Here is a 23,908-nt window from a genome sequence, read left to right on the forward strand (position 1 = left end):
TCTACTGCTCTTAGCACCATTTCAGAATTTAAAAAGTTGTCTGGCTGAGAGTATTGTTGCGTCTCCTTTTCTGCTGCACAGGTCTGTTTGCTTATACACCAGGAAAATGTTTGGTGACGTGTTTATAAAGCTCAGAATCTGGATTTTAAAAGGGCTAGATAAAGAGGCTGTGCTGCTGCTCTGGCTCCTGGAAGCTCATTTATAGGGGTCTCATTTAGAGGTCTCAGATATGCTACAGAGGAATGAGCTGGTACTTTGGAAACAAATAGGCTGTCTTGGTGAAAAGACTTATCAGAAGTTGTTTTTTTTTTTTTTTTTTTTAATATTGCATGGAGTTCTAAAAACTCAGGTTGGTTTTCTTTTTTTCCAATGGAATTCTTTTGTATAATCACTTTTCTCTCCCTTTTCTGACTCTAGCCCCTCCTGCTGCTACTCCCTGTGTAGCTCATGTTTCTTGCTGCAGGAAACTCCCTGATCATCTCAATGTGCTACTCTTCTGCCAAGCACTCTCTTCAGTCTCCCTTCTCTTCCTCTTAGCTGATGAAAGCCTTCTCCAGTCCTTTCTCAGTCCTGCAACTCATCTTTCTGCTGCTGGAAGGTCTCCCTGGTTCTGCATGACCTCTTCAGCAGCTTTTGCCAGTGAACACTTAACCCACTCTGCTTCTGACTGTGTTCCTCCTGAAAGGAACTTGCCACCACAGATACCAGATTCTAATCTAATATTCAAGTTAAGATGTGTTGGGAGCAACAAGTAGCTGGAAAGTTCATGTGATCAGAAGAAGAAAGAGTCGAGGGCTGGGGGCTAAACTGGGAGAAAGAGGGACTCAGTTGGTATCAGTAGGGCATTGGAGCTGAGGGACTGGAGGAAGAGAGGATCAGAAATTGCCAAAGTGCATTGCAGGACTGGAAGCACAGTGCAGTTTGCCTCGGTTTGCTAGTCTCTACTGACAGGAGAGGCGGTCAGGTCTGTAACCAGAATTGTTTTAATGAGCTGCAGCTGCTTCATTCCAGTACCTTTTTAAGAGTTCAGGATACTGTAGCTTGCAACTATAGCATGGCAATAAAAGTATGAAAATATGCACATTATGTTTCTGGTGGTAATAAAAGATTTAAACTGTGAGTAAGATTTCTGGGTGATTTTAGAATCCCAGCTTCCCTGGTCCCTAACATGTAGCTAGGATGAGCATGGAGACTGGTATTGAGATATTCTGTACAAAAGCTGTGTAATGTAATGAAATACAGTTTGGTTCTTTCTGCAGCCTGACTTAGTTTCCAGTTCTTTCAATGTAGATCTGGAGTCCATCTCAGCCTGAGCTCCTGGGATCCTGTCGCCATGGAGACCGAAAGTGAGCAGAACTCCAACTCCACCAGCGGGAGCTCCAGTTCTGGAGGAAGCACCCGGCCTCAGATCTCACAGATGTCTCTCTATGAGCGGCAGGCAGTACAGGTGAGACATCCCAGGCTGTGCTCTGGGATGGCACTGCATCACTGGAAGGTGGTGGTGAGCCCTTTCGTGTTCCTCTGCATTATTGTGTGTCAAGGTGGGACTGTGCTTAGAGGACTGTCATCTTTTCAGATTTAGAAATTCTTATACTAGACGTAATGTTTAGTTCTTGTAGCCTGAGGCTTCTTGTTTTATAGGTTACTCCTTTGGTGTCCAGCCTCCTGGATTTAATCTGTACTGTGATTCAATAGATAGGTTTTAGCCTGCTGTTCTAGAGCAAATCAGTTTGCCATCCCAGTTTCTCTATGCTCTCCATACACAAACTGCGCAGGAACATTTGTCTGCCAGTGTGAGCATGCACATCCCCAGATTCCTAAAGTTTATTAAAGTCTTGCAAAGTGTGATTCCCATTGTCCTGGAATACACCTGTGATTCAGTGTGTCACCAAATCTGTAAGTGTACTATGGATTTGGATGTGCTGATCTGCTGCCTGCTTTTTCTTGTGGTCTAGGGATGTTCTCATGGCTGGCTTACTTTGTCATTGCTCTCTTCAATCACATTTCAATGGCATGCACTTTTTGACAATTGTGTTTTCTTCTTTATCTAGGCTCTGCAGGCACTCCAGAGACAGCCCAATGCAGCCCAGTACTTCCATCAGTTTATGCTCCAGCAGCAGTTTAACAGTGCCCAACTTCACAGCCTGGCTGCTGTCCAGCAGGTGAGTTGCCAAGAGGCAGAAGGAGAGGAGTTGGATCATTCTCTGGGGAAGATCCAGAGGTTCTGTTTTTATACAGTGCCTTGTGCACCGAGTCATCCTGATCCCTGATAAGACAATGAGTCCCTAAACACATTGTTTAGAGTTAATACAAACAGCCAGTCAACTGGAAGCCTGAAGCAAAGATTAATTTATTTTTTTGGCTGCAGAGCAAGGGAAGATAAAATTTGACATCACCATCAAGGAACTTGCACTTCAGAGGCCTATTACTACCCCCTGCACCTTCTTTAACTAAAAGATGGGTGGTGAAATCAACAGTGGATGCAGTAGTGCTTAAAAAGCGTATTAAAGGGATCAGTGGGTAGTTGCTTCTCTGAGAATAAACATTTGTGTTTGCATGAGGTAAGGCAGCATTCTCTGAAATTTCTGTCTTGAAACTTAGTAGTCATGTTTTCTTTACCAGCAGGAGGGTAAGCCAGTCCAGCCAGGAGGCTGTCACTAATTGAGACATACACAGATCAATATAAATCAATATATTTTATGATACATAAATGTTGAGTGGTTTTTTTTTCCTTTATCACCTTTGCTCACCTACTAGACTTAATCATCAGCTCAAAATGGATTATGTGTGACATGAATATATTCTTTTTGTGTAACAATACCTCAGTAGCTGTACTCCTTGGCAGTTAGTCCAGTATGTCATTGTTCTCAAAATCCCTGACTGCAGTCTTATAGTATAGAAGAAATAGAATCTTCTCATCAGTTTTGCACAAATCTTAGTTACAAAACTAACTAAACTCATGCAGGGGAATTCCCCTGGCATCAGAGAGGGGGAAATAAGTCTATCAATATTTATATTCTTCCACAAACCATATGCTCTCTAATCTGAATTTTGTTACTTGGAGTGCTATCATTGCTTTGCTACTAAACTGCCTAATTAGCCCAACAAATTGCTAATATTGCAGGGAATGTCTGGGTGCTAACAGTGGATTTCAGCATCGGGGTGAGGGTTGCAGAGAGTACTATGACAGGCTGGGCAAGAGTAGTGCATGTACCCGTGGGTGGAAGGACTGGAGGTCATGCACTCTGAGGGTAAAGGGACTGGGTGTTCTGACAGAGCCTAATAATTGGGCTGGATTGAAAGGTTTGTTCAGGCACTCATTTCTCTGCCAATCTCTCCTGCAGGCTACAATTGCAGCCAGTAGACAGGCCAGCTCCCCCAACACTAGCACCTCGCAACAGACCACCACCACCCAGGCTTCTGTAAGTAAAACTACTCCCTCACACACATATCAGAGCCTCCCTCCCCCTCCCCACCTTGTTCTGTCTCCTCCTTGTCTTTTAGGAGGCACACAACTTCTAAGAACCCTGGGAATCAACAGGATGCAGACAGCTTTGAGGATTTGGGGTGCTGTTGTTATTGGTGGGGCTTGAGGATACCAGATGAGGTTTTTAGGTGGGAGAGGCCTCTTAGCTGTAAAGGTAGACATAGATCTCTGTTTGCTGAGGCTTTGGGGATACATTGTCATGGATTAGAAAAGGCTCAGGAATTGTAAGAAGGAGGAGTTGTGAGCAGGTTTTGTCTTAGGCAGAGCAGTAGTTTGTTGAATGAGAGGATGTCTAGTTTTGCAGTGAGTGTTGAGGAGCTTGGATTTGCTCAGAGAGTAGATGAGTTGGTAGAGAAGGTTTTGTGGGTTTTTTACCTTTACTTGGGAGGCTGGAGAAAATGATGTATTTTTTTGGATCTCTTATTGCAGTTGCATGCTAACAGTGATTCTCAAGCTCAGCATACAAATGAGGTCAGTATCCAGGGCTCTGGCTAATATAGATTGTGTAGCCTGTAGGACAAGCCCTCTAAGACAAGAACTTTCTTCTTCTTGGTCCCCTGTAGGATGCAGGAAAAAACTGTAAAATGTCCATTCTGACTGTACCCCACTAAGCATATTTGTACTTATTTCTTGGCCTCCATCTCTTCATATGTGATTTGAAGCTTTTTTCTCTTCTAAGATCAACCTTGCCACCACGTCAGCTGCTCAGCTGATCAGTCGGTCGCAGAGCGTGAGCTCCCCGAGTGCCACCACGCTGACGCAGTCTGTGCTCCTTGGGAACACCACCTCACCTCCTCTCAACCAGTCACAGGCACAGATGTACCTGCGGGTAAGAGATGGGCAGCACGTGTGTCCTGACTGAGCCCCACTTAGCAGCCTCTGCAGAGTTTCACTGCTTGGGATTACCAGCACCTACAGACTAACCTTGCTTTAAGGCTGTTGCAGTATATTTTAAAATTGCATGGGGAAGGTCTCATCCCTGAAACCACAAGCTTGATTCTGGGCTCAGCCTTTGAGATAGATGAGCTGTGTATTGTGTGGCTCAGGTGAGAATATTAACAACTCTGTGTGCCTCTGCTCTGCAGATGTTAAAGGTTCCATAGCACTTCTCACTAGAGTGTAAATGTGAAATACATGTCCTAGACTTGAATGTAGCTCACAGAAATAAAGCTACTCTTCCGGTTCAATGCTGGAACAGATACACGGTAAATTACTCTTCTACTGCTTGCTGAGCTCAGGGATGTAAGTCAGAATTCAAGTAAGCCTAGACAAATAAATCAATGTGAACAAATGTCATCCTTTTAATTGCTTTGAAGTGCAGCTAGGTGGAAAGCATTAGGCTTGACTGTGGAGTCCAGTCTGGGGTTTCGGTACCTACTTTCTGTTTTGCAGTTGACTTCAGATACAGATTGTAATCCCCTACTTTTCAAGCAGCACTAATCTTGGATGTATGTTTTTTATCACTGTTGTTCAACCAGTTCTAGATAACACAGCCTTGGGCAGTCTGTGGGAGTTAGCCCAGGCCTATGTTAGATAGAGGAGTGCTTGTTTCCATAAGGAAACTGTTCCCAGTTTCTTGCTTCGGAGCAGTATTACAGTGCAGGGAGGGCTGGTGGTTTTGCAATGAGTGACATTGCAGCCTAGTGTTCCTTGATGATCTGTTTGCTTGTGGTTTTTTTGTCTTCCTTTCTCTCTTCTACCTCTGTTCCTTGCACTGCACACCACCTGATGCCAACAGCCGCAGCTGGGGAACCTGTTGCAGGTGAACCGGACCTTGGGCCGCAATGTGCCTCTCGCCTCCCAGCTCATCCTGATGCCCAATGGGGCTGTGGCTGCTGTCCAGCAGGAGGTACCACCCACTCAGTCTCCTGGGGTGCATGCAGACACAGACCAGGTCAGTGACCGTCCTCCCTTTCCCCTGCTTCTGCCACACCACACTCTGCTCTTTGTCTCAAGCTGTCCCTGTATAGCACATTAGAGCTATTTTATCCCCAGCCCTTGTCCCTCTGCAGGCAGGAGATTTTGCCACCATGTTTTCATGTTTGCTGTCTGCCTCCAGAGATTAAATTAATTTCTGCTTAAAATTTCTGAGGTGAGCACAGGCTGGATCAATCCCATCTTCACAGTTTCTTGGCTGTGATTGTGTGAAAAGAACTCTTGAGTTCTATGTACAGTTTTCAGTCACACTATAATTAAGAGTCTTTGCCAGAGATAGTATTCCTTCATCCAGTTGGTTCATTGTTGTAAAGATGCCAAAGAGTTGTCTGAAGCAATTTTTTTAAAGAAAAGTCAGCTGTGATCTAATTTTGGAGATAACATGGCATTTGGAGCAGAAGTAAATACAGAGGATGGCAGCACCAAAATGCAGAGTGAAATTGGAAAGGGTGTGGGCCACTATTGGAAAATAGCTCCCAATATTACCAGTTAGATTGTGCCTGGGCCAGTCTGACCCTCGCTGCTGGGCCAAAGGCAGCAACTGCGGTGTATCACCCCAGAGATACCTTGGCTTGCTGGTGGTTGCAGCTGGGCACTGAACAAGTCCAGGCTTGTTAGGAACCCCGTTTACCTCAGGAGGAATAGCTTCAGGCGATGGTGAAGAGAAAAAGGATGGATTCTGCTGGAGGGTTTAATGTCCAGAGGTTTATTCCATGGTTACAGAGGTCTGAACGTGAGCAACTGCTCCAACAGAATCGCCGGCCGCATGGTCTGATGACCTTTTTAAGCTCAGGGACAGGGGGAGGGGAGGTACAGGTGAGCCACCAACCAGGTGAGAGGGGCAGGGTCTCAGGGGAAGATGACACCCAGAAAGGCGAATGACCTCTGGGCATAGGGGCATCCTTTGAACTTAACCAACCACACCACGCCTTGCTGGAATGATAAGCCTGATTGACAGGACTCACTCAGCATGGGGGCAAGGGGGAAGGGAGAGAGGTATAGGCACACCTGGGGGGATGACCTGGAAGGCCAAAATGGGACATTACAGCACACCACAACAGGCCACGAGTAGATCCGTGGGCCTGCGGCAGGCAGGTGGCACAAAAATTGAAAATGAATGACTGGTCTTTAAAGGGGTAACTCAGTGCTTCTAGAGCTGTGCTGAACTACCCATGCCAGGGTGTGGCAGGCAGGTCTGAAGTCTGTCCCATGCCCTGGAGAAAGACTGTGTCCCCAGATCCTGTTCACTAAGTGCCACGAGATCTGTTACTTCCATCAGAGATTGGGCAGGAGAGAGTTCAGCATAATGTGCTTCCTGGGGAGGGCCGTGCTGAGCTCTGCCCTGCAGTGTTAGCAGCTCCTCACACGAGACCCGAGGCACCAACTCAGCCTGCATCCCCGCAGAGTGCGTTGCTTTGTGTGCTCTGTCACACTCCCGGCAAGCACCGTGTATAAAGCACATGGGTTCTGTTTGGTGTGTGTGTCTCTAGGTGCAGAACTTGGCTGTGAGGAGCCAGCAGACCTCTGCCACTAACGCCCAGCTCCAAGGCTCTGCTCAGAAGACGGCCCTGCCAGGCAGCTCCCAGGCTTCGGGCTTACCGCAGGCCGCCAGCACGGGCCAGAGCATGGCTGTGGCCCAGGCCTCCTCCAGCGGGGCAGGCCAGTCCCTCAACCTGAGCCAGGCTGCAGCGGGCAGCAATGGTGTCTCCGGGGGTGTGGTGGCCACCGGTGGGAGCCAGCCCTCAATGGCACTGAGCCAGAGCTCCTCAGCGGGTGCCGCTGGCAGTTGCCAGAGGAAGGGCACCGGGGTGGTTCAGCCACTGCCTGTGGCGGCTGCCCAGGCCGTGACTGTCAGCCAGGGCAGCCAGACAGAGACGGAGAATGCAGCTGCAAAGAAGGGTGACACAGACACTGGTGGACAGCAAACAGTGGGCATGAACCTCACCAGGACAGCTACACCAGCACCCAGCCAGACGCTGATCAGCTCAGGTAAAAAACTCAGCTGTTTCTTTCTCTTCAAAATCATTGGGCCTTCACAAGAAGGACATTTGGAAGCCTGGTAGTAAAAGGTTTTCCAGCATGTTTCCCAGCTTTGGTCCTGCCAGAGACTTGTCTCAAGGGGTTATCCCCTTCTATTAGCACAAGAAGTCGATTTAATCCGTCATGTCCTCTGCAAGTAAGCTGTCAGTTATTTTGGAGTTTAATGTCTCAAAGCAGTGCAGTGGCTGCCTTATTTTTGTTGTTGTTTTTCCCAGCTGCACTGTTGCTAACTTCTGTGCTCTGTTTTTTCTTACTGTTTTTGTATAGCCACATATACGCAGATCCAGCCACACTCGCTGATCCAGCAGCAGCAGCAGATCCATCTGCAGAAGCAGGTGGTGATCCAGCAGCAGATAGCCATTCACCAGCAGCAGTTCCAGCACCGCCAGTCCCAGCTCCTCCACACAGCCACCCATCTCCAACTGGCTCAACAGCAGCAACAGCAGCAAGCAGCATCTCTGACCCAGCAGCAGCAGCAAGCTCAGCCTCCACAGCAGCAGGCTCCCCCTCAAACCCAGCAGCAGGCACAGACCCTTGTGGTGCAGCCTATGTTGCAGTCCCAGCCACCGCATTTACAGCTCCAGCAGGACAGTCCGTGCCAGCCAGCCACCAAGTCACCTGTTCCTATCCAATCAAAATCTCTGGTCACCCCCATCAAACCCCCTCAGCTTGGGCCTGCCAAAATGTCAGCAGCACAGCAGCCTCCTCCACACATCCCGGTGCAGGTGGTGGGCACTCGGCAGCAGGGCTCAGGCCAAGCCCAAGCACTGGGCTTGGCTCAGATTACTGCAGCGGTGCCGACTTCCCGGGGAATGCCAGCTGTAGTCCAGCCTGTTTCCCAAATCCATGCTGCTTCCCCATCATCATCTTCAGCTCCAGCATCCTCACAGGAAGCTCCCCCTCTCACCACAGGGGTGAATTTGGCACAAGTTCAAGGCACGGCCCACATGGTGAAGAGCCCAGCTTCCTCTCCAGTTGTGGCTCAGATGCCAGCAGCATTCTACATGCAGTCTGTCCAGTTGCCAGTAAGTGATACCATTGAGAAGGAGAATAGCATATGGATTCTCTTTGTTCATTCCTAGGACACCAATCGCAGTCCAGGCCCAGGTCAGTGGGATGGGATGGGTAAGGGGTTTGGGGAAAGGGATGTGGAGACTTTTTTACCTCAAAAACATTAATTCCAATCCTACCCCTGGGGTTACTGACTACAAGCATTTCTCTTCCACATTATCATTCAAAGGCTTGCATGAAGTTAATAAATGAGACTCAGAGCCTGCCCCAGATGGGGTGGGTATCCACATCACATACTGAGTATCCCATTTAACAATGGGGTTTGGTTCACTTTGGCTGGCTGCTGGATGGCCATCAAGTTGCTGCTCCATCACTCTCCACAACACAACAGGAGGAGAAAAATACAGTGAAAAACTTGTGGGTTGAGATAAGGATGTGGAGATCACTTGCCAGTGATCATCATAGGCGAAACAAACTCAGTTTATGGAAATTATTTATTTTACTGCCAGTTTAGTGTAGGATAATTGGAAGTAAGAGCAAATGCAAAAAACCCCTCCCTCCTTCTCCACAGGCTCAGCTTCATTCCTGACTCTTCTACCTCCTCCACCTGAAAGGAGGAGGACGAGAAATGGGATCTGTGGTCAGCTCATAAGGTTTTCTCTCTCCCTCATGCTTTTCCCTTGCTTTAGCATGGGGGAATCCCTCCCATGGGATACAGTCTTTCACAAAGGATATAGTCCTTCATAAAGTCCTTCTCCAATGCGGGTCTTTCCCAGAGGCTGCAGTTTTTCATTAACTGCTCCAATGTGGTTATTTCTGGGTTACAGATCTCTTGGTGTCTGGTACCATCCACTGACTATGCCTCAGAGGATCCCCTAGCAACAGGCTATGCAGAGGAAAACTCAAATTCCATAGGCCTTATCCATGTTGTTGTGAATTGTCCAGCTAGGGCCTACCTAAATCCCTGAGACAACAGCACTTCGCCAGCTTAGATCATGGAATCATAAGTAATTGGAATTAAAAAGAACCCTCAAGATCACATAATTCTAACACCCCTGCCTTGGGCAGGGACACCTTTCAGTGGACCAGGTTGCTCCATCCAACCTTGCCTTGAACACCTTTTTAGCCAGTTGCTGAGACTCCTTCTAAACTCTGTCTGCTTCTTCAGGAAGGTGTCACAGGATTTGTCTTGATTTTTAGAGCAGGGGGTCAGTTCTGCTCCTGGTGAATGCGTGTCCCCTGCTCTTTCAACTCTTCATTTAAACTGATCTGATTTATCCAAAAAATCTGTTTGGAAACTGCTGGGTGAATGCCATTCCATTTCTTCCTGCAGTAATCCTTTGAGGTTCACACAGTGTCTTGGTTTTTGCCAGTGTACCAACATGACTTGGGACATCAGATCCTAGTCTGTGGCAGTGAGTCTCCTCAAGCTTTGTTCCTTGTTAGGCAAATGCTCCCAAGTAGAGGTATGTACTGTGGGAGCTAGAGGCATCTCAAGAAGAAACCAGGCTGGAAATCAAGTATGATGGAGCAGGATGCTTTGTTGTTTTTTCTTTTGGGGTTTTTTTGTTTTTTTTTTTTTTTTTTTTTTTAATCTGGCTTGTTCTTTGCTTTGGAGCTTTTCTGTCTGCTTACGTGTTCCCCTGTATTCATGCAGGGCAAATCTCAGACCTTGGCAGTAAAGCGCAAGGCAGAGTCAGAGGAAGAGAAGGAGGAGCCAGCCAGTGTCACCACACTCGTGCCTGCCAGGTCCTCTCCTGTAACAGACAACCCCAAAAACATGGAGGAGAAGAGTGGCCTTGGAGGTGAGGCATAAAGGAGAGCTCTGCTTGTCTGTGCTAATGACCTGAAGTAGGTAGAGCAAAGTTAGCTCATGCCTGTGCTGTTAACTTTCCAGATAATTCTGATCCTGCTGCCACTGCAACCCCAAATGCCACATCAAGTGAAGGAGTCTCAGCCACTCCCTCCTCTGCTTCCACCCCAAACCTGGCATTGGTGTCACGTCAGATGGGAGACTCCAAACCTCCTCAAGCCATCGTCAAGCCCCAGATCCTCACACACATCATTGAAGGCTTTGTCATCCAGGAGGGAGCAGAGCCCTTTCCAGTAGGGATTTTTTTGTTGTGGGGGAAGGAGGTGTAGCACTTTCTTGGGAGGGTGGTGGGCTTCCATCTTTGCACAGGAGTATCTTTTCCCATTCAGCATTTTTAGCCTGAGACACAGACAGTAAAGAGGAAGGGAAGGGAAGGCAGTGTAGTGAATGAAGCAAGACATTTAGAGGTGTTATTAAAGAGAAGGGGTTTGAAGGAGTAAAACAAGTGTTGCAGCAACTCTTACTCCAGTTGTCACCAAAGCAATAATTAGTGCAGCAATTGTAAGGAGGCTCTCCTCTCTGTGAGGGAGAGATGCATTTTGAATAGGCAGCAAGTGAAGTTGAAGTAAAGAGGGGGAAATGGAGTTACGTGGAATTGGACATTATTCAAGGCAGATAGTGCTTGGGGACCTTGAAATGAACAACCAAGCCTGTGAGTCAGGAAGCAGTAATGACTTTTTTTCAGCATCTCTCCTTCCGTGTTAGGCAGAGAGATTCTTCTGAGTTGAATTTTGAACTGCACATATCTTGGCAGAGGGTGATGGACACAGGGAATCCTTTATTGGTGGGTCCAACTCATTCTTTCCCTATCCAGGTGGGTTGTTCTCAGCTGCTGAAAGACTCTGAGAAACCATTGCAGGGAGAGGCTCCTTCTGGTCAGAATGAAAACCTGTCCAGCAATTCTCTGGGAGAGGATAGTGCTTCCATGGGTGAGTTTCAAGACCAGGAGGACTAGCTAGTGTGTTACAGAAAGTTTCTGCTCTGTATTACTAACTTAATCTATTATGGACTTGTATGTCTTCCTGCCAGCTCCTTAGAGACTTGACCTATGGAACTAGGATCTTGCTTTTTTTGAGTGCCAGAAGACTGACAATGGTTTTTTTGGTTTTTTTATTTTTTATTTTTTGTGAATATGATCTACACATCCTGTGTCAGTAGTAAGCAGGAGATTCTGAACTGTATGTGTCTTTGATGACTGTAAGCTGTGAAGGATGTGTGGACAGGGCAGAGTGATGGGGATTTCCTCCACAGCCTTGTAGGATGTGAGGAATATGCTATTTTTTGTTTGTTTCATTAAGTGGTACTGACCAGGAGAAAAAAACTGCTCTGTTCCATATCCATAACCCTAACCCTAATCCTAATTAGTGGAGCTTGTGCTTCTCTTTTCCCAGTTGCTTCCCAAGCTAACTACTTACTGGATTCAGTAGAAAATAGTGCTTGGCATCTGTCTGCTCAGAAGAAGAGCAGTGGAATTGGGAATCATTGAGTGTGTGATATGCTTCAGTTCAGATCACCAACTGGTGTGTTACTCTGTATCTCACTAGAGCTTGACAAGAAGGCAAACTTGTTGAAGTGTGAATATTGTGGGAAGTATGCCCCAGCAAGCCAGTTCCGTGGCTCCAAGAGGTTTTGTTCCATGACCTGTGCTAAAAGGTAATAACAGCAAGATGTAATATTCCCTATCTGTGACTATATGTTTGCTGGAACTGGGCATGTGTCCCCTTCTCCAAGTAGTGTACCACCTTTCAGTACATCTGATCCTCCTCTTGTGGCACGTACTGGCCACAGAGATCCTTTACCACTCTAAATGATTTGTAAATGCTTCTGGGTCTGGAGAGGTGGATGTGATGCTGGGTATAAACAGGATTTCGAGCTTGCTCAGAAAATAAACTGTGAAGGGGGAAATTCTGGGGCTGTAAAGAACCTCTCTTCAGAGGAATGTACATTTGACTCACTACATAAATGCATACTGGTAGCTGTCTCATGCATTGCTACTAGACAAAGACACAAGGGAGCATTGAGGAAAAAAAACGTGGAAAAGTTAGACTAGTCATGGCTGCCTCCTCTTGATAGCAGAGTGCTTGTTATGGGTCTTTTTTCCCTTAGGGGAATTACTTAATTGACCCTTCAGATGTTAGATCAAGACTTTGGTGTCCAAATATTGCTTGTGTCAGAAGTCTGGACTGGTTCTTTCCAAGAGGAAGTCTTAGAAGGAGGAGGAACAGAACTTGATGGTAAAGAGGAGTCTTATCCCCATCTAGAGCAAGGAGAAGTAGTTGGTTTAGATAGTTGCTGCTTTCTAACTGCTGTTCTGCTTCTGCTTACTTGAGGTACAATGTCAGCTGCAGCCATCAGTTCCGGCTGCAGAGAAAGAAGATGAAGGAATTCCAGGAAGCCAACTATGCCCGTGTGCGCCGACGGGGACCACGGCGCAGCAGCTCTGAAATCGCTCGAACCAAGATCCAGGGCAAGCGCCACAGGGTAAGGACACACACCTGTCACGGCAGGTCTGTGTAGGGCTTGTCCCTTCTGGCTGTACCACTTTGTCACAGTGGATGCTGTCATGTAGGATGTGCCGTGGGCATGCTGACACACTTGTTACACAAGGCACAGGGAGCTGTTCCAATCCCTCACGGACTGCAGGAAGCGTATTCACGTTGGTACTTGTTCTGTGCACTCTGTGTTCGCTCCTGTGTGCATCTTGAAGGTCTCAGTGAGTAAGACCTGCTGACAGCCTTGGCAGAAAACAATCTACTTTTCCCATTTGATTAGCAGTCTTTCACATGAATGACTTGAATTGGGCTATAGATGAATGGAATGAGCCTCAGTTCTGATGTGAGGAAGAGAGGGAGCTCTTGTGTCAGCTGCCTCTGTACCAACTGCCTGGGACAGTTGTTCCAGACTGTTGGGACAAAGTCTGCTGCTCCCAATGTCTTGTTTTGCAGCTTGTAATTGTGAATTTCTTACAAAACCCCTTTTATTTTCTTTCTTTCCTATGGGCTTGTAGGGCCAGGAAGACTCGAGTCGAGGCTCTGATAATTCCAGCTATGATGAAGCTTTGTCCCCTACATCTCCAGGACCCCTGTCAGTAAGGGCCAGTCATGGAGAGAGGGACCTGGCAAACTCTAATATGGCCCCCCCCACCCCAGATCTACATGGCATCAACCCAGTCTTCCTGTCAAGCAACCCTAGTCGTTGGAGTGTGGAGGAAGTGTACGAGTTCATTGCATCATTGCAAGGTGAAGTTAAGATCCTCTCCTGCATCTTGTGATCCAGTAGCATGGGGAGTTGGGCTCAGTGGTGCCTACTGCTTTTGGACATGTTTCTGAATTTGAGTAGATCATAGAGATGGATTCTCAACATTTATTTCTCAAGTAGCCTGTGTGCTCAAGGAGAGTGTGGACTAGAGTGTGGAAAGGGGTTGGTTAGAGTCTTGGCTTGCTTTTCTGTACCTGCCAGAGATGCAGGAGGAATGAGGAGAGTGCCCAATGCACATGTGTTTCTTATTGTTTTTTTTTTTGTTGTTGTTTGCTTCCACAGGGTGCCAAGAAATTGCCGAGGAATTTCGGTCACAGGAAATTGATGGTCAGGCCCTGTTGCTTCTGAAGGAGGAACATCTCATGAGTGCCATGAACATCAAGCTGGGACCAGCTCTCAAGATCTGTGCCAAGATCAATGTCCTCAAGGAGACCTAAGAACTCTGAAGCCAGAGTTCTCACTTTTGCTCTGACCCCAGGGCAGCTGCCAGTTTTGGAGCATCCTGCTGGGGTGGGGAAGAATGGGACAGTCAGTCCCCTGTGGTCTTGCATTCAAGAAGAATGAGAAGGAATTTAACTGATTGAAACTGCCATGCACATGCCCATCTCTTGGTCTCTTAATGGTGCTACAAGGTTAGGGAAAACTGCCACCTGGGGCCGTTAAACAACTCTCCTTCTTCCTGATTTTAAATATGCCTCCCCTGTATACACCACATAAAGATGTAAAGGGGATCTCTTTCTGTCCTGAAAGACTTGTGAAAGGGAACTCCCTTCAACCCTTTCTGCCACAGCAGGTCTGCTAGATCTTAGCTTTGAATATCATTGCCAGAACTCAAGGCATAGGAAGAGCTGGCCCCACACGGACAGTGGGAGCACCTGTGCTTGGGGCTTTTGTGAAGGGGAACTAACAAATTGCAAGTGACAGAGGTGACAAGAATTTGAGCAAAAGGGGCTGGTGCTTTTCCACTTTTAAAAATACCTAGGCTGCTCATGAACTGGGTTTAATAGCCATTCCAGCATGCATACCAAACTTGAAGGCCTGTGGCAATAGGAGCTGTCTTGTCTTCACTCTGCATGTCTACAGGAGACAGTAAAGCTAAAGTGTTATGGCAGCTATTCACTCCAGGTGCTCCTCTCAGAACCAGTCAGAGGATTTTTCCTGAGTACTTACGACAAATTGATGGGAAACTCAAAGGGGAGGGGATTGTTTTACATTAGGGAACCCTGCAGCACGAGGTTTGTCTTCCCATTGTGTTAGAGCATAATTTACAGATCCAAAGCAGTCTCCAGAAGCACCAAGGCTCTTCATGAAATGAGCTGGGGTTTTGTTTTGTGTGTTTTCTTACCAGTTTGTATTCTTTCCTTTTTGTGTCTGTCTTTGTTATCCTCAGGAGAGCTTACAGGACAAAATTTAGGCTGACAGGATTGTACTGCTTGCCTCAGGCTTTTTTGTTTTTTGTTTTTGTTGGGTTTTTTTTTTGTTGTAAAACAAGTATTTCTGTTACAAGAAACCAAACACACACCCTAAAAGAACTGAATACCAATCTTTTAATATGACTTCTCATTTCTGAAGGGTAGAATTCATGTTACAGGCTGATTTTCTCCTACTCAGCCCTTCCAGGTTTGCTTAGGGGTTCTTTGGTTGTTTAATTTTTTTAAGGACCAAATGTGGTATTCTGCAGTTTTGTAGCCAAATTGCCAGAGGTGAAAACCTGGGCAGAGTTATTCTCTTCCACAAGCACCTCTATTTCAAACAGGCAAAACACCTGAAGGAGTTACACAAACTGTGAAGACGTAAGTGCTCTCTAGAGCCAAATACCTGAGAGCAAGATGGTGTTATAAACCATGTATCTCAGCTTTTCTGTTTCTAGAAGTTTCACATGAATACCTGAGTGAAACATAAGACTGTTCTCTATGTTAAGCACCTACTGTTGCAGGAAAGCTGTAGTGGCATGGTAGAAAGCCTTATAGCATAGGTAGGAAAACATTAGAGATCTTTAAAATGGGCTGTTTATTGACCCGTTAGAAAAAGAGGAAGGAAAGTGCTTAGTAGTTGGATAAAATTTGGCAGCAGCTTCCTAGTCTTAACTGTGTTGCTGAATCTCACTTTTGTGACATCCTTTTTTATGTGAGAAGACTTCTGAGGCTTTGTGAATGCAAATAGGCCCAAAGGAAGCTGCCTGTGCTTGCTTGCACCCTGGCACCACAATTTGGTCTGATGTAATCTGGGGACAGGGGAGGGGGAGGTTAGAATCAGCAGTGAGCAGAGAAGGCTGCCCTTAAACCAGTTTATCCTTAGCAGGCTGGCTGTGGCAGGGTAGGCAGACAGGTAGCCTGTCACTGTTACCAGCTACTCCTGAGGACTGGATTTTATTTCAAATAGGAAGGTTTCACTTCTTCATTTCATGTTCAGTGTTCTTAATAAAAAAATGCTTGATCAGGCTTTGCAGGTCTGGCTGCTTTTTAACCCCAAGTGTTTGGAAAGTACAAACCTCATCACTAAGTTATTTCTGACTGCCATTTCTGCAGAAAAATACGGAGCATAATCCATCCATCCTGAGCCTCTAAAGTTCCAGTTTTGAAAGATGTGGATAGCCTTCCCTCTTAGGCCTGAGAGGACCTGGAGTGAAATAAGGTGGCAGCAAAAACAATGAACTAACCAAAACATGTTCACTACGGGCAAGGGTTCAGGCAGAAGGCACCCCACACTAAGGACCCTTGACTTTTGGGTGAGAAAAAAGGTGCTCTGGCACCAAAGCAAGCTCTTGCTACATCAGCACAACACTTCACCAGGTTTTTTTGGTCACTTTATTTTTGAAAGTTGTGTTTTGTACAAAAAAAAAATTACCTTAAGACACCACCATGAAAACAGTAACGGACTTACTGACTTCCTATTTTTCCCATATTATGAGAAAGATTGAGGCTGTAACAAAAGTCAAAGAAAGCAGGAATTGCTTGCCCACTCCAAACCCAGAAAGAAAGCAGAGCTACCCCTTTTCTCTCAGTGTCTTAAAAATACATAAACCTTGTCTGTACTCCACTGTTAACACAGTGGTGGCTTGCTTATTCAGTCTCTGCCCCCCAGACTGAGGGCAGTTGTCAGCCAGTCCACACAGTGGGGTAGAATGGGATTGCTCAGTCTAGCCTTTCAAATAAAAAGCAATTTAGAATCAAGGTGTGAAGTTCCTGAAGGTTCCCATTAAGTCTACAACTCAAGTGTACCTGCTTTTCACCAGGGCCCAAAGAGAGGGTCTTTCTCACTCCCAGCCAGTGGCAGTATGTTAAGTACCATCTGCACGGGGCAAGTGTCGTAAGACTGGCCTGCACCATGCTTAAGGGGACAGTGATTTATGAAAGCTGACCATGTAAGAGTCCCTTATGCAGTTCTCAGTGTGTTAGCATTCTTAGCCAGGACTTCCATGGTTCCTTTGATATAAAAATAAATTCTGACGGCTTCATAGGAAAACCCTCTGCAAAACAAGGAACTTCTGGGGAGCATGAAATCACAATGCTGATAGTGACTGAGGTGTGTGGGCAGTCACCTCAGGAAGCCTGTGTCAGAACTCAAGTGGCAGCTACCTGTCTCATTTTGTCTTGATGTCATTTTCAGTTTCAGCAATGTTCCTTCTCCTTAGCAGCACATCTTTACCTTTTGCTTCTCACTGATTGAGAAGACTGAGTCAATACTTTGACTGAAGTAAGTATTTTGACTCCATTTAACTCCTATGGTTTTTCAGCATTGTCCCTCTCCATTCTGAGAGTATGGCATGCATCCCTGCACAGCTGTTGAAGGAAACTGTTGAGAAGTTCACACCACTGCCATTAGGGAAACAAAAAATTGCAGAGGTGCCAATGCCTCTTCACCCCCAGAGTCTGGCATAGAGCACTCCGTGCCAGTTATGCTGCCAGAAATTGTATAACAGCACAGAAGCTAGAAAAGCTGAAAATGCATTCAGAGAAAAATAATTCCAGTGTCTTACAGATCCTGTAAATCCTAGGGAAAAAAAATAAAAAGACACAGAATATCCCTTTTACAGTGTCAGCTGTTTTAACCCATAGCCTTTTTCCCTTTCTGCACCCATCCATGCCCCTGTTTTTCCTCTTAGTGATTCATCTCCCATTCCTGCTCAGTGCTGAACACTCATATTGCTGTTTTCTGCTCAACTGCCAGCACTTCTCCCCTGGGCTCCGCTGCACTTTTAAAACCCAACCCAGCATTATATTTATAAGACATGCCATTAGGAACCAGTGCTGTTCACATCCAGAGGCATCCATGGGACTTGACACCGGAGACAGCGGAAGCAAACAGTGTAAAGAAAATCAGAAGTGAGAGAAGGAGAACTGGCTGGGAGGCACCTGGCTAAACAAGCACTGGGGAGATGGGGAGAAAAGATCTTGGTGTGGAAAGCCTATCACATGGGCAGCAAGTGGTCATCCCGTTCTTCTGACTCCTCTCCCAGCTGGTCATCCCCCACGCCGCGGTACGCGGCTGGCGCGTTCCGAGGCTTGGATCGGCACACGAAGTCACAGCCATCCTACGAGCACAGGACACAGCACCAGCATCAGACTGTTTGCAATTGACTCAGCATCCACACCACACCAAAGCAGCTCCTGCCATTTCTCTTTCACTAAGGGATTATGCCTATCCTTAAGCTACCTGAAACATCTCCCCAAACCTTGGAATTAAAAACATCCTACTCAGTCTTAAAAGCTCAGGACAGTTATGCCGCAACATCAGGCCAAGGCAATTATGAAGAATAAATAGCACTGCCTACAATGACCAAGGAAGGATTTCACAGTCAGAAGTAAGCATTTCACAGTCCCCAGGTGAACATTTCTACCTGGAAAGTGTCAACTCCTGAGGAGCACATGTTCTAGTTTGTTAAGGAGCAGTTGCAGGAAAGAGGCAGGGAATTGGTCTCAGCACGGATTAAAAAATGGCATACTCAAGAAAAACGAAACAGACACCCTCTTCTCCTGCTTCAAAGTGCTCCACCTTGGTGGTAGGTCTACCCAAGCCACAGAGTCAATGCCTTTTTCTCCTAACATAGGCCAGGCTGAGAATACATAAGAATTTTTACTCACTGCCACCAAATTGCCCAGATCTTGCCAGAAGGCAAAGTGAGGAATCTGCTCCATGCCCTTTGCTCCCACAACGAGGCGTTGGTAGAGGAACCCACCAATAATGTAGACTGCAATCAGTGACACAAACCTAAAAGGCAGAATTAAAAAAAAAAAAAAAAGGAAAATAAAAGCTGAGGAAATCCTATAGAAAATCTCTTCTGAGCCAGCTACCTGCATCACATTATCATTGGAACAATGCTTGCACCACTCAAGAACAGAGCTGTAAATAGAAACCAGACCATAAAAGGTCCCCAAGTTATCAATCTGCTTGTATAAATCTTTTAGCAGCATTATGTGAAGTAGTGCCTCTAAGCACAAACACAGAAAATGAGTCAAGACTCCTGGTCTGAGTTTCCAGCTCTGGCAAAGAGCCATCACATAATTTTAGGAAGTCAAATCTCTCATGCTTCAGTGCACTTGTCTGTAAGCTATGAAGGAAAACGTTTAGTGGGAACAGACCAGCCAGCATCATGCCTTGAGCAAGAGCTTTTGTCCAAAAAGCTCAGAGGCATAGTTAACATCTAATGGTGGCTGTGGGAACGTACACTGCAGTAATTTAGTCTTACTATAGCATTTGCTACGTTTCTAAATAGCACTGGAGATTATGACTCAGGCACAAACAGCTCTTCAAATGACTCACGTGATCAGTAGAATGGAGCCAACACTGAGGTGGGAATTCTCAGCTGGACAAGCAACACTGCTGTCCATTTCAAAGAGGTAGAAACACTCCTGCTCCTTTTCCCGCTCTTCAGAAATAATGCTGAATGAACTCTGCAATTTGGGAAAAGAGAAGTCATGTGAAAACGTGCCCACGCACACTGAACTTTACCAGGAAACAGTTTTATCACTGTTGGTGCAGCTGGGCACCAGACACTGGAGGCCAGCTCACTGTCCCCTCTGCTCACAACCAGCCACTGGTCTGGCAGCCCCCTGATGCTCTCCCACCCCAGATGTCACTCACCGCTGTCACTCCCCGCTTGCAAGAAATCATTATCACAGCTCGCCTCTTCTCACCACTGCAGTGCCTGCCATATGAATCACCTCCTTTATAAATCAGCATGATCCAGTCACCTGCCAGGAGAGAAACAATACAGGCTGCAGATCCACATCAGGAGGCAAAAGGCAGCTACTGAGTAAGCCAAGTATTGAGTGGAACCGTACTTCCATTGAAGACCTGGGTCTCATTGATTCTTCCTATCACCGTGGTCTTTCCGCTGTGTCTATCTGTTTGCACCAGGCCACCAAAGTCATGTGAGGTGCTGTTAACCTCCCTGCACACCCTGAAATGGTAGATGTAGTTTTCTGTTTTGCCCTTATCCACAGTCACGTTAAACCTGCAGCAGGAAGACAGAAAAGACAGCCCATTGGATTACAAAGAACATGGAGCAGTGGGCACTTCAGAGCAGGAAGCCCACCAGAGTCGATTCTGCAGCCTGACCCAACCCTCCCTTCCTTGCTGCCCACTGTGCAGCCCCAAGGCCTGCAGGGTGTTTTGCTGTACCTCATGTGGCTCAGGGGCTCCAGTTTCTTCAGCAGGGCTCTCTCCATCTGTGACTCACTGCTCTCATCACCAACCACATCACAGCTCCTCTCTTCTGACTGCTCGGCCCCTGCTACAGCCAGGGCCACAAAGACCAGCAGCAAGGCAGAGGTATGGCAAGGTGGTGACATCCTGGACACATGCCACAGAGAACACAGGATTAACTTCAGAAAGGATTTGTTTCAGCCCCCTGCAAACTAACTTCAGGGTCATGGAGTCAATGATTAGCCACTTCCTCAGTTCTGACTGCAAAAAGGAGAAGTTGAAATCTAGAAACAACTCACAGTTCCCAGGAGACACTAAATCTGAATCTCCTGTGCAGCTAAAGACAATTCACTGGGCCGATTTGGGGCTCTCTTCTGAATTTGCCTTGAGACCACAAAAAGTTGTGCTGCTGAGCACGTTAATTAGCTGCCAGAGCAGAGTCCAGCAGACTGAATGCTGGAGTAGATTTCAGGCATAATCCACTGTTTGTTATGGCGTTGCACTGAGAAGCCAGTCAGCAGAAAATTATTTATGAGGCCTCTAATCAATCATCTTCACAGCTCTCGTGTAAAGAGCTCACAGGGAAGAGCCACTGTGATTAGTCAGGCTCTGTTTGTTCAAGTGCCTTAATCTTTATAATGATCTTTTCAGTACTCCTTTAACTGAAAATCTGAAATACATTAATAATGCTAAACTGCAACTTCACAGAGCAGTTTCTTCCTTCCCTTCCTTCCCAGCTTCCACCAGAAAAGGAGGAAAGCACGGCATTGTATGCAAGATCCAATCAACAAGGCAGTAATGAAGATAATAACAGTAATAATTAATAACAATAACAATAATAATAATAATCTATGAGATTTGGCTTTCAGGTTCATGCTAAAATCACAAATGAAACATTCAATGACGGCACCAGCCAAACAAAGCAGTGCAACAGATCTCCCTTTGCTTCTTGTGCCGCAGATTTTGGTAAAGCTCCAGTCGCTGGTGGAAGGCAGGCCCTCCATTAAAGAAGCACCTGGCTGCAGGCGGGCACAAAGCCTGTTTGAGAGAAGCAATGATTTCCCCAGAGCCCCCGGAGCCGACCGCCACAGCTCACGGCTGCTGAGCGGGGGCTCTGCTCGCCATGGGGCACCCAAAGAAGGCTAGGAACGCAGAAATCACGGAATGGGTAAGGCTGGAAGGAACCGAAGTGGGTCACTCGGTCCAACTTCCCTGCTCAAGCAGAGTCGTCCTGAAGCACATGTGCCCAGACGGTTCTTCAATATCTCCAGTGAGGGAGACTCCACAGCCTCCATGGGCAATCTGTTCCAGTGCGCGGTCACCGAAATGAGGAAGCCCGTGACACGAGGGCTCGTGACTGCTCTCTCCTCAGGCCAAGAGCAGGACCTGCCCTCAGCCCCGGGCACGGCTTCCCCCGGGAACGTGCTGCGCTGCGCTGGGAGCGGCCCGGCCGGGCTCCTCCAGCCGGGGGCCGCTGCCCAGACCCGCCCGGGACGGAGCGCGGCTTCGCCCCGCGGCCTCGCTGTGCCCGCTCCCCACGTCCTCAGCGCCGCACACCCACCTGCGGCCGCCCCGGGACCAGGCGCCGCCGCCCACAGGGAAGAGAGACCCTCTGCTCAGGCGCATCCCATGCTGGGCGGCCCGGGGACCACAGGCACAGGCAGCACCGGCCTCCTCCGCGTCCCGACCGGCTCCCTCGCCCGCTCCGCCAGCCGGAAGCCGGGAAGAGCGTGGCGGAACTGGAGCCCGGCGCCAATGGGAGCGCGGGAGCGGCCGGGATCGCCCGCCCAGGAGCGCGGCGGAGCGAATGAAGCGAGGCGGGAGAAAGGCGGGCAGGGCCGGGGGCGCAGCGGGGCACGCCCACTTCCTCTCCATCAGCCAATGGGCGGTGAACCTCAGCGCGGGGGCCCCGCCCCCGCCCGCCTTTCTGCCAATGAACGACGAGGGCGGGCAGAGAGGAGGGGCCCTCACGGCGCGGAGCGAGCCTCCCTTGCGATGCCGAGGCGGCGGGGAACAGCGGGGAGCAGTTCCCCGGGACGGGCACGGGGACGGGAATGGGGACGGGGACGGGCACGGGTACCGGGATCGGGATCGCCGGGCTCCAGGCTGCTCATCAACTCACCCAAGTGCTCTGTGACTGTCCCTCGCTGGCGTCGCGCTGTCCCCTCTCCTGTGCCCCGCGCAGGTTCGCAGCAGCCGCAGGCAGGCGGCCGCATCGGCAGGGGTGAAAGGCTTCTAGGCCTCGCCCTTTCCTCGCTCCCGCTGCCGCAGCAGTCCCTCTGTCGCTGGGCTTTGCCGTCCCCACCCAGCAGGTGCCTCCAGAGTGACTTGTGTTGCAGGAGCGAGGCGTCTCGACCGCTTCACAAAACTGCTTTGTGGCCTCGATCCTTCTGATTTTGTCCACGCTTTGTGTCTCTGGTGGATTCTCTCCATGTTTTGTTGTTATACTTTGGAATAAAGGTGCTTCCCCCAACTCCTGCAGATATTGCCACTGTAGAGGAATTCCAGGTCTAGCACACAAAGTTAGTGTAATGAGCATCTTGGGTGTCATTAATAAAGCTATAAACGGGAGATGCAAGACTGGCCTGTTCAAAGGACATCTCTCTCTTTATGATGTGTTCCCAGAGCACATCCACTTTCCAGGAGTCTGTTATTGGAAGGGACAGATGTTCTTTGCCAGAGTTCTGAGGCTCTTGCATCCTCTAGTTAAGAAAGAAATGCTGCAGTTAGTGAATGTACCAACATGCTGGAAAAGGTACCTGTCTAAGAGAAATTTGGAAGGGTCTCTCTCCGGTATGCTGCTTCAGCAGTGAAGAGCTAGGGAAGAAGTGCTGCTGACTCCTGGAAAACTGATCAGTTTAGTCCTGCTGTGACCCCATACTGACAGTATGGCACAGCTGCATTAGTCAGATTTATTTATTCACACTTACTTAATGACTGAGAGTTGCCTTCACACCTTCAACAGTGTGATCCCTCCCACTCCACTTCCCGTCCTACTGATATTAGAAGAAAAAAAAAGGCAAACCACATTAAAACAGAGGTCTTAATTCTTTCCCACCAGCTTTCACTTTTCCAGTTCTTCACAAAAAGTTCTTTGTAGTCACTCTGGGCCAGCAGGCAGCCTGGGCACTTAAAAAGTGACAAAAACTGGCAGGAACTGGGAGAAACACCTTTATTCCAAAGTATGAGAGAACATGGACATACTGGAGAGAATCTACCAAAGAAACACAAAATCAGATCTGGACACTTCAGCTGTGTCTGAATCCTGTTAGTTACTTTTCAGCTATATGGACTGTATTCCCAGCTAAACTCCCTTGTTAGTACAGCAAATTCTCTGAGCTTGAGAGCTCTCTTTAGACTTTTCTATTTTTGATTTGAAGCATTGAGGAGAGATCTGCCTCTCATCTTGCTCTGCTCCCTTATGCCTTCCTCACCCTTTCAAGCACACATTCCTTATCCTGCTGTCCACAGGCCCCACCTAGGATTAGAATGAATCTTGTGGGTCCAATATGCCACCCTTAGAGGCAAGTGAAGAAATTTGCAGAAATATCCAATCCCTTCCCCAGCATGTGCATTGTAACAAATTGGCCACTCACTGTCAGGTAAGCATCCTCCCGTGCAATCATTTCTTGAATTTAGAACATGTCACCAGAAGG

The 23,908-nt window shown here is 47.6% G+C and overlaps 2 protein-coding genes across 3 annotated transcripts; one reads left to right on the forward strand and one right to left on the reverse strand.

The window, feature by feature from the left end:
• The first annotated feature begins 1,291 nt into the window (after positions 1–1,291).
• On the forward strand, positions 1,292–16,189 carry PHC1 (polyhomeotic homolog 1). 2 transcript variants are annotated; one of them, XM_059491853.1, is made up of 14 exons: positions 1,292–1,447; positions 2,052–2,162; positions 3,345–3,422; positions 4,167–4,316; positions 5,226–5,381; positions 6,913–7,411; positions 7,730–8,487; positions 10,131–10,278; positions 10,371–10,579; positions 11,161–11,275; positions 11,891–11,999; positions 12,677–12,827; positions 13,354–13,585; positions 13,887–16,189. In XM_059491853.1, exons 1-14 carry the CDS (start codon positions 1,334–1,336, stop codon positions 14,039–14,041), a joined length of 2,985 nt encoding a protein of 994 aa, XP_059347836.1. In that variant the 5' UTR covers positions 1,292–1,333; the 3' UTR covers positions 14,042–16,189. The 2 variants fall into 2 exon arrangements, with proteins under 2 accessions (XP_059347836.1, XP_059347829.1); XM_059491846.1 differs by lacking the exon at positions 4,167–4,316 and having other exon boundaries at positions 5,232–5,381.
• Positions 16,190–16,392: 203 nt separating this feature from the next.
• On the reverse strand, positions 16,393–21,979 carry M6PR (mannose-6-phosphate receptor, cation dependent). Its single transcript, XM_059491864.1, has 7 exons — positions 21,814–21,979; positions 20,229–20,399; positions 19,889–20,061; positions 19,689–19,798; positions 19,368–19,498; positions 18,689–18,815; positions 16,393–18,138 (listed from the first exon to the last, which is right to left on the reverse strand). The coding sequence occupies exons 1-7, from the start codon at positions 21,876–21,878 to the stop codon at positions 18,016–18,018; spliced, it is 900 nt and encodes a 299-aa protein (XP_059347847.1). The 5' UTR covers positions 21,879–21,979; the 3' UTR covers positions 16,393–18,015.
• Between the last annotated feature and the right edge of the window lie 1,929 nt (positions 21,980–23,908).

The sequence above is a fragment of the Ammospiza nelsoni genome, chromosome 2 (genome assembly GCF_027579445.1).
Source record: "Ammospiza nelsoni isolate bAmmNel1 chromosome 2, bAmmNel1.pri, whole genome shotgun sequence".
In the NCBI taxonomy this organism is placed as follows: domain Eukaryota; kingdom Metazoa; phylum Chordata; class Aves; order Passeriformes; family Passerellidae; genus Ammospiza; species Ammospiza nelsoni.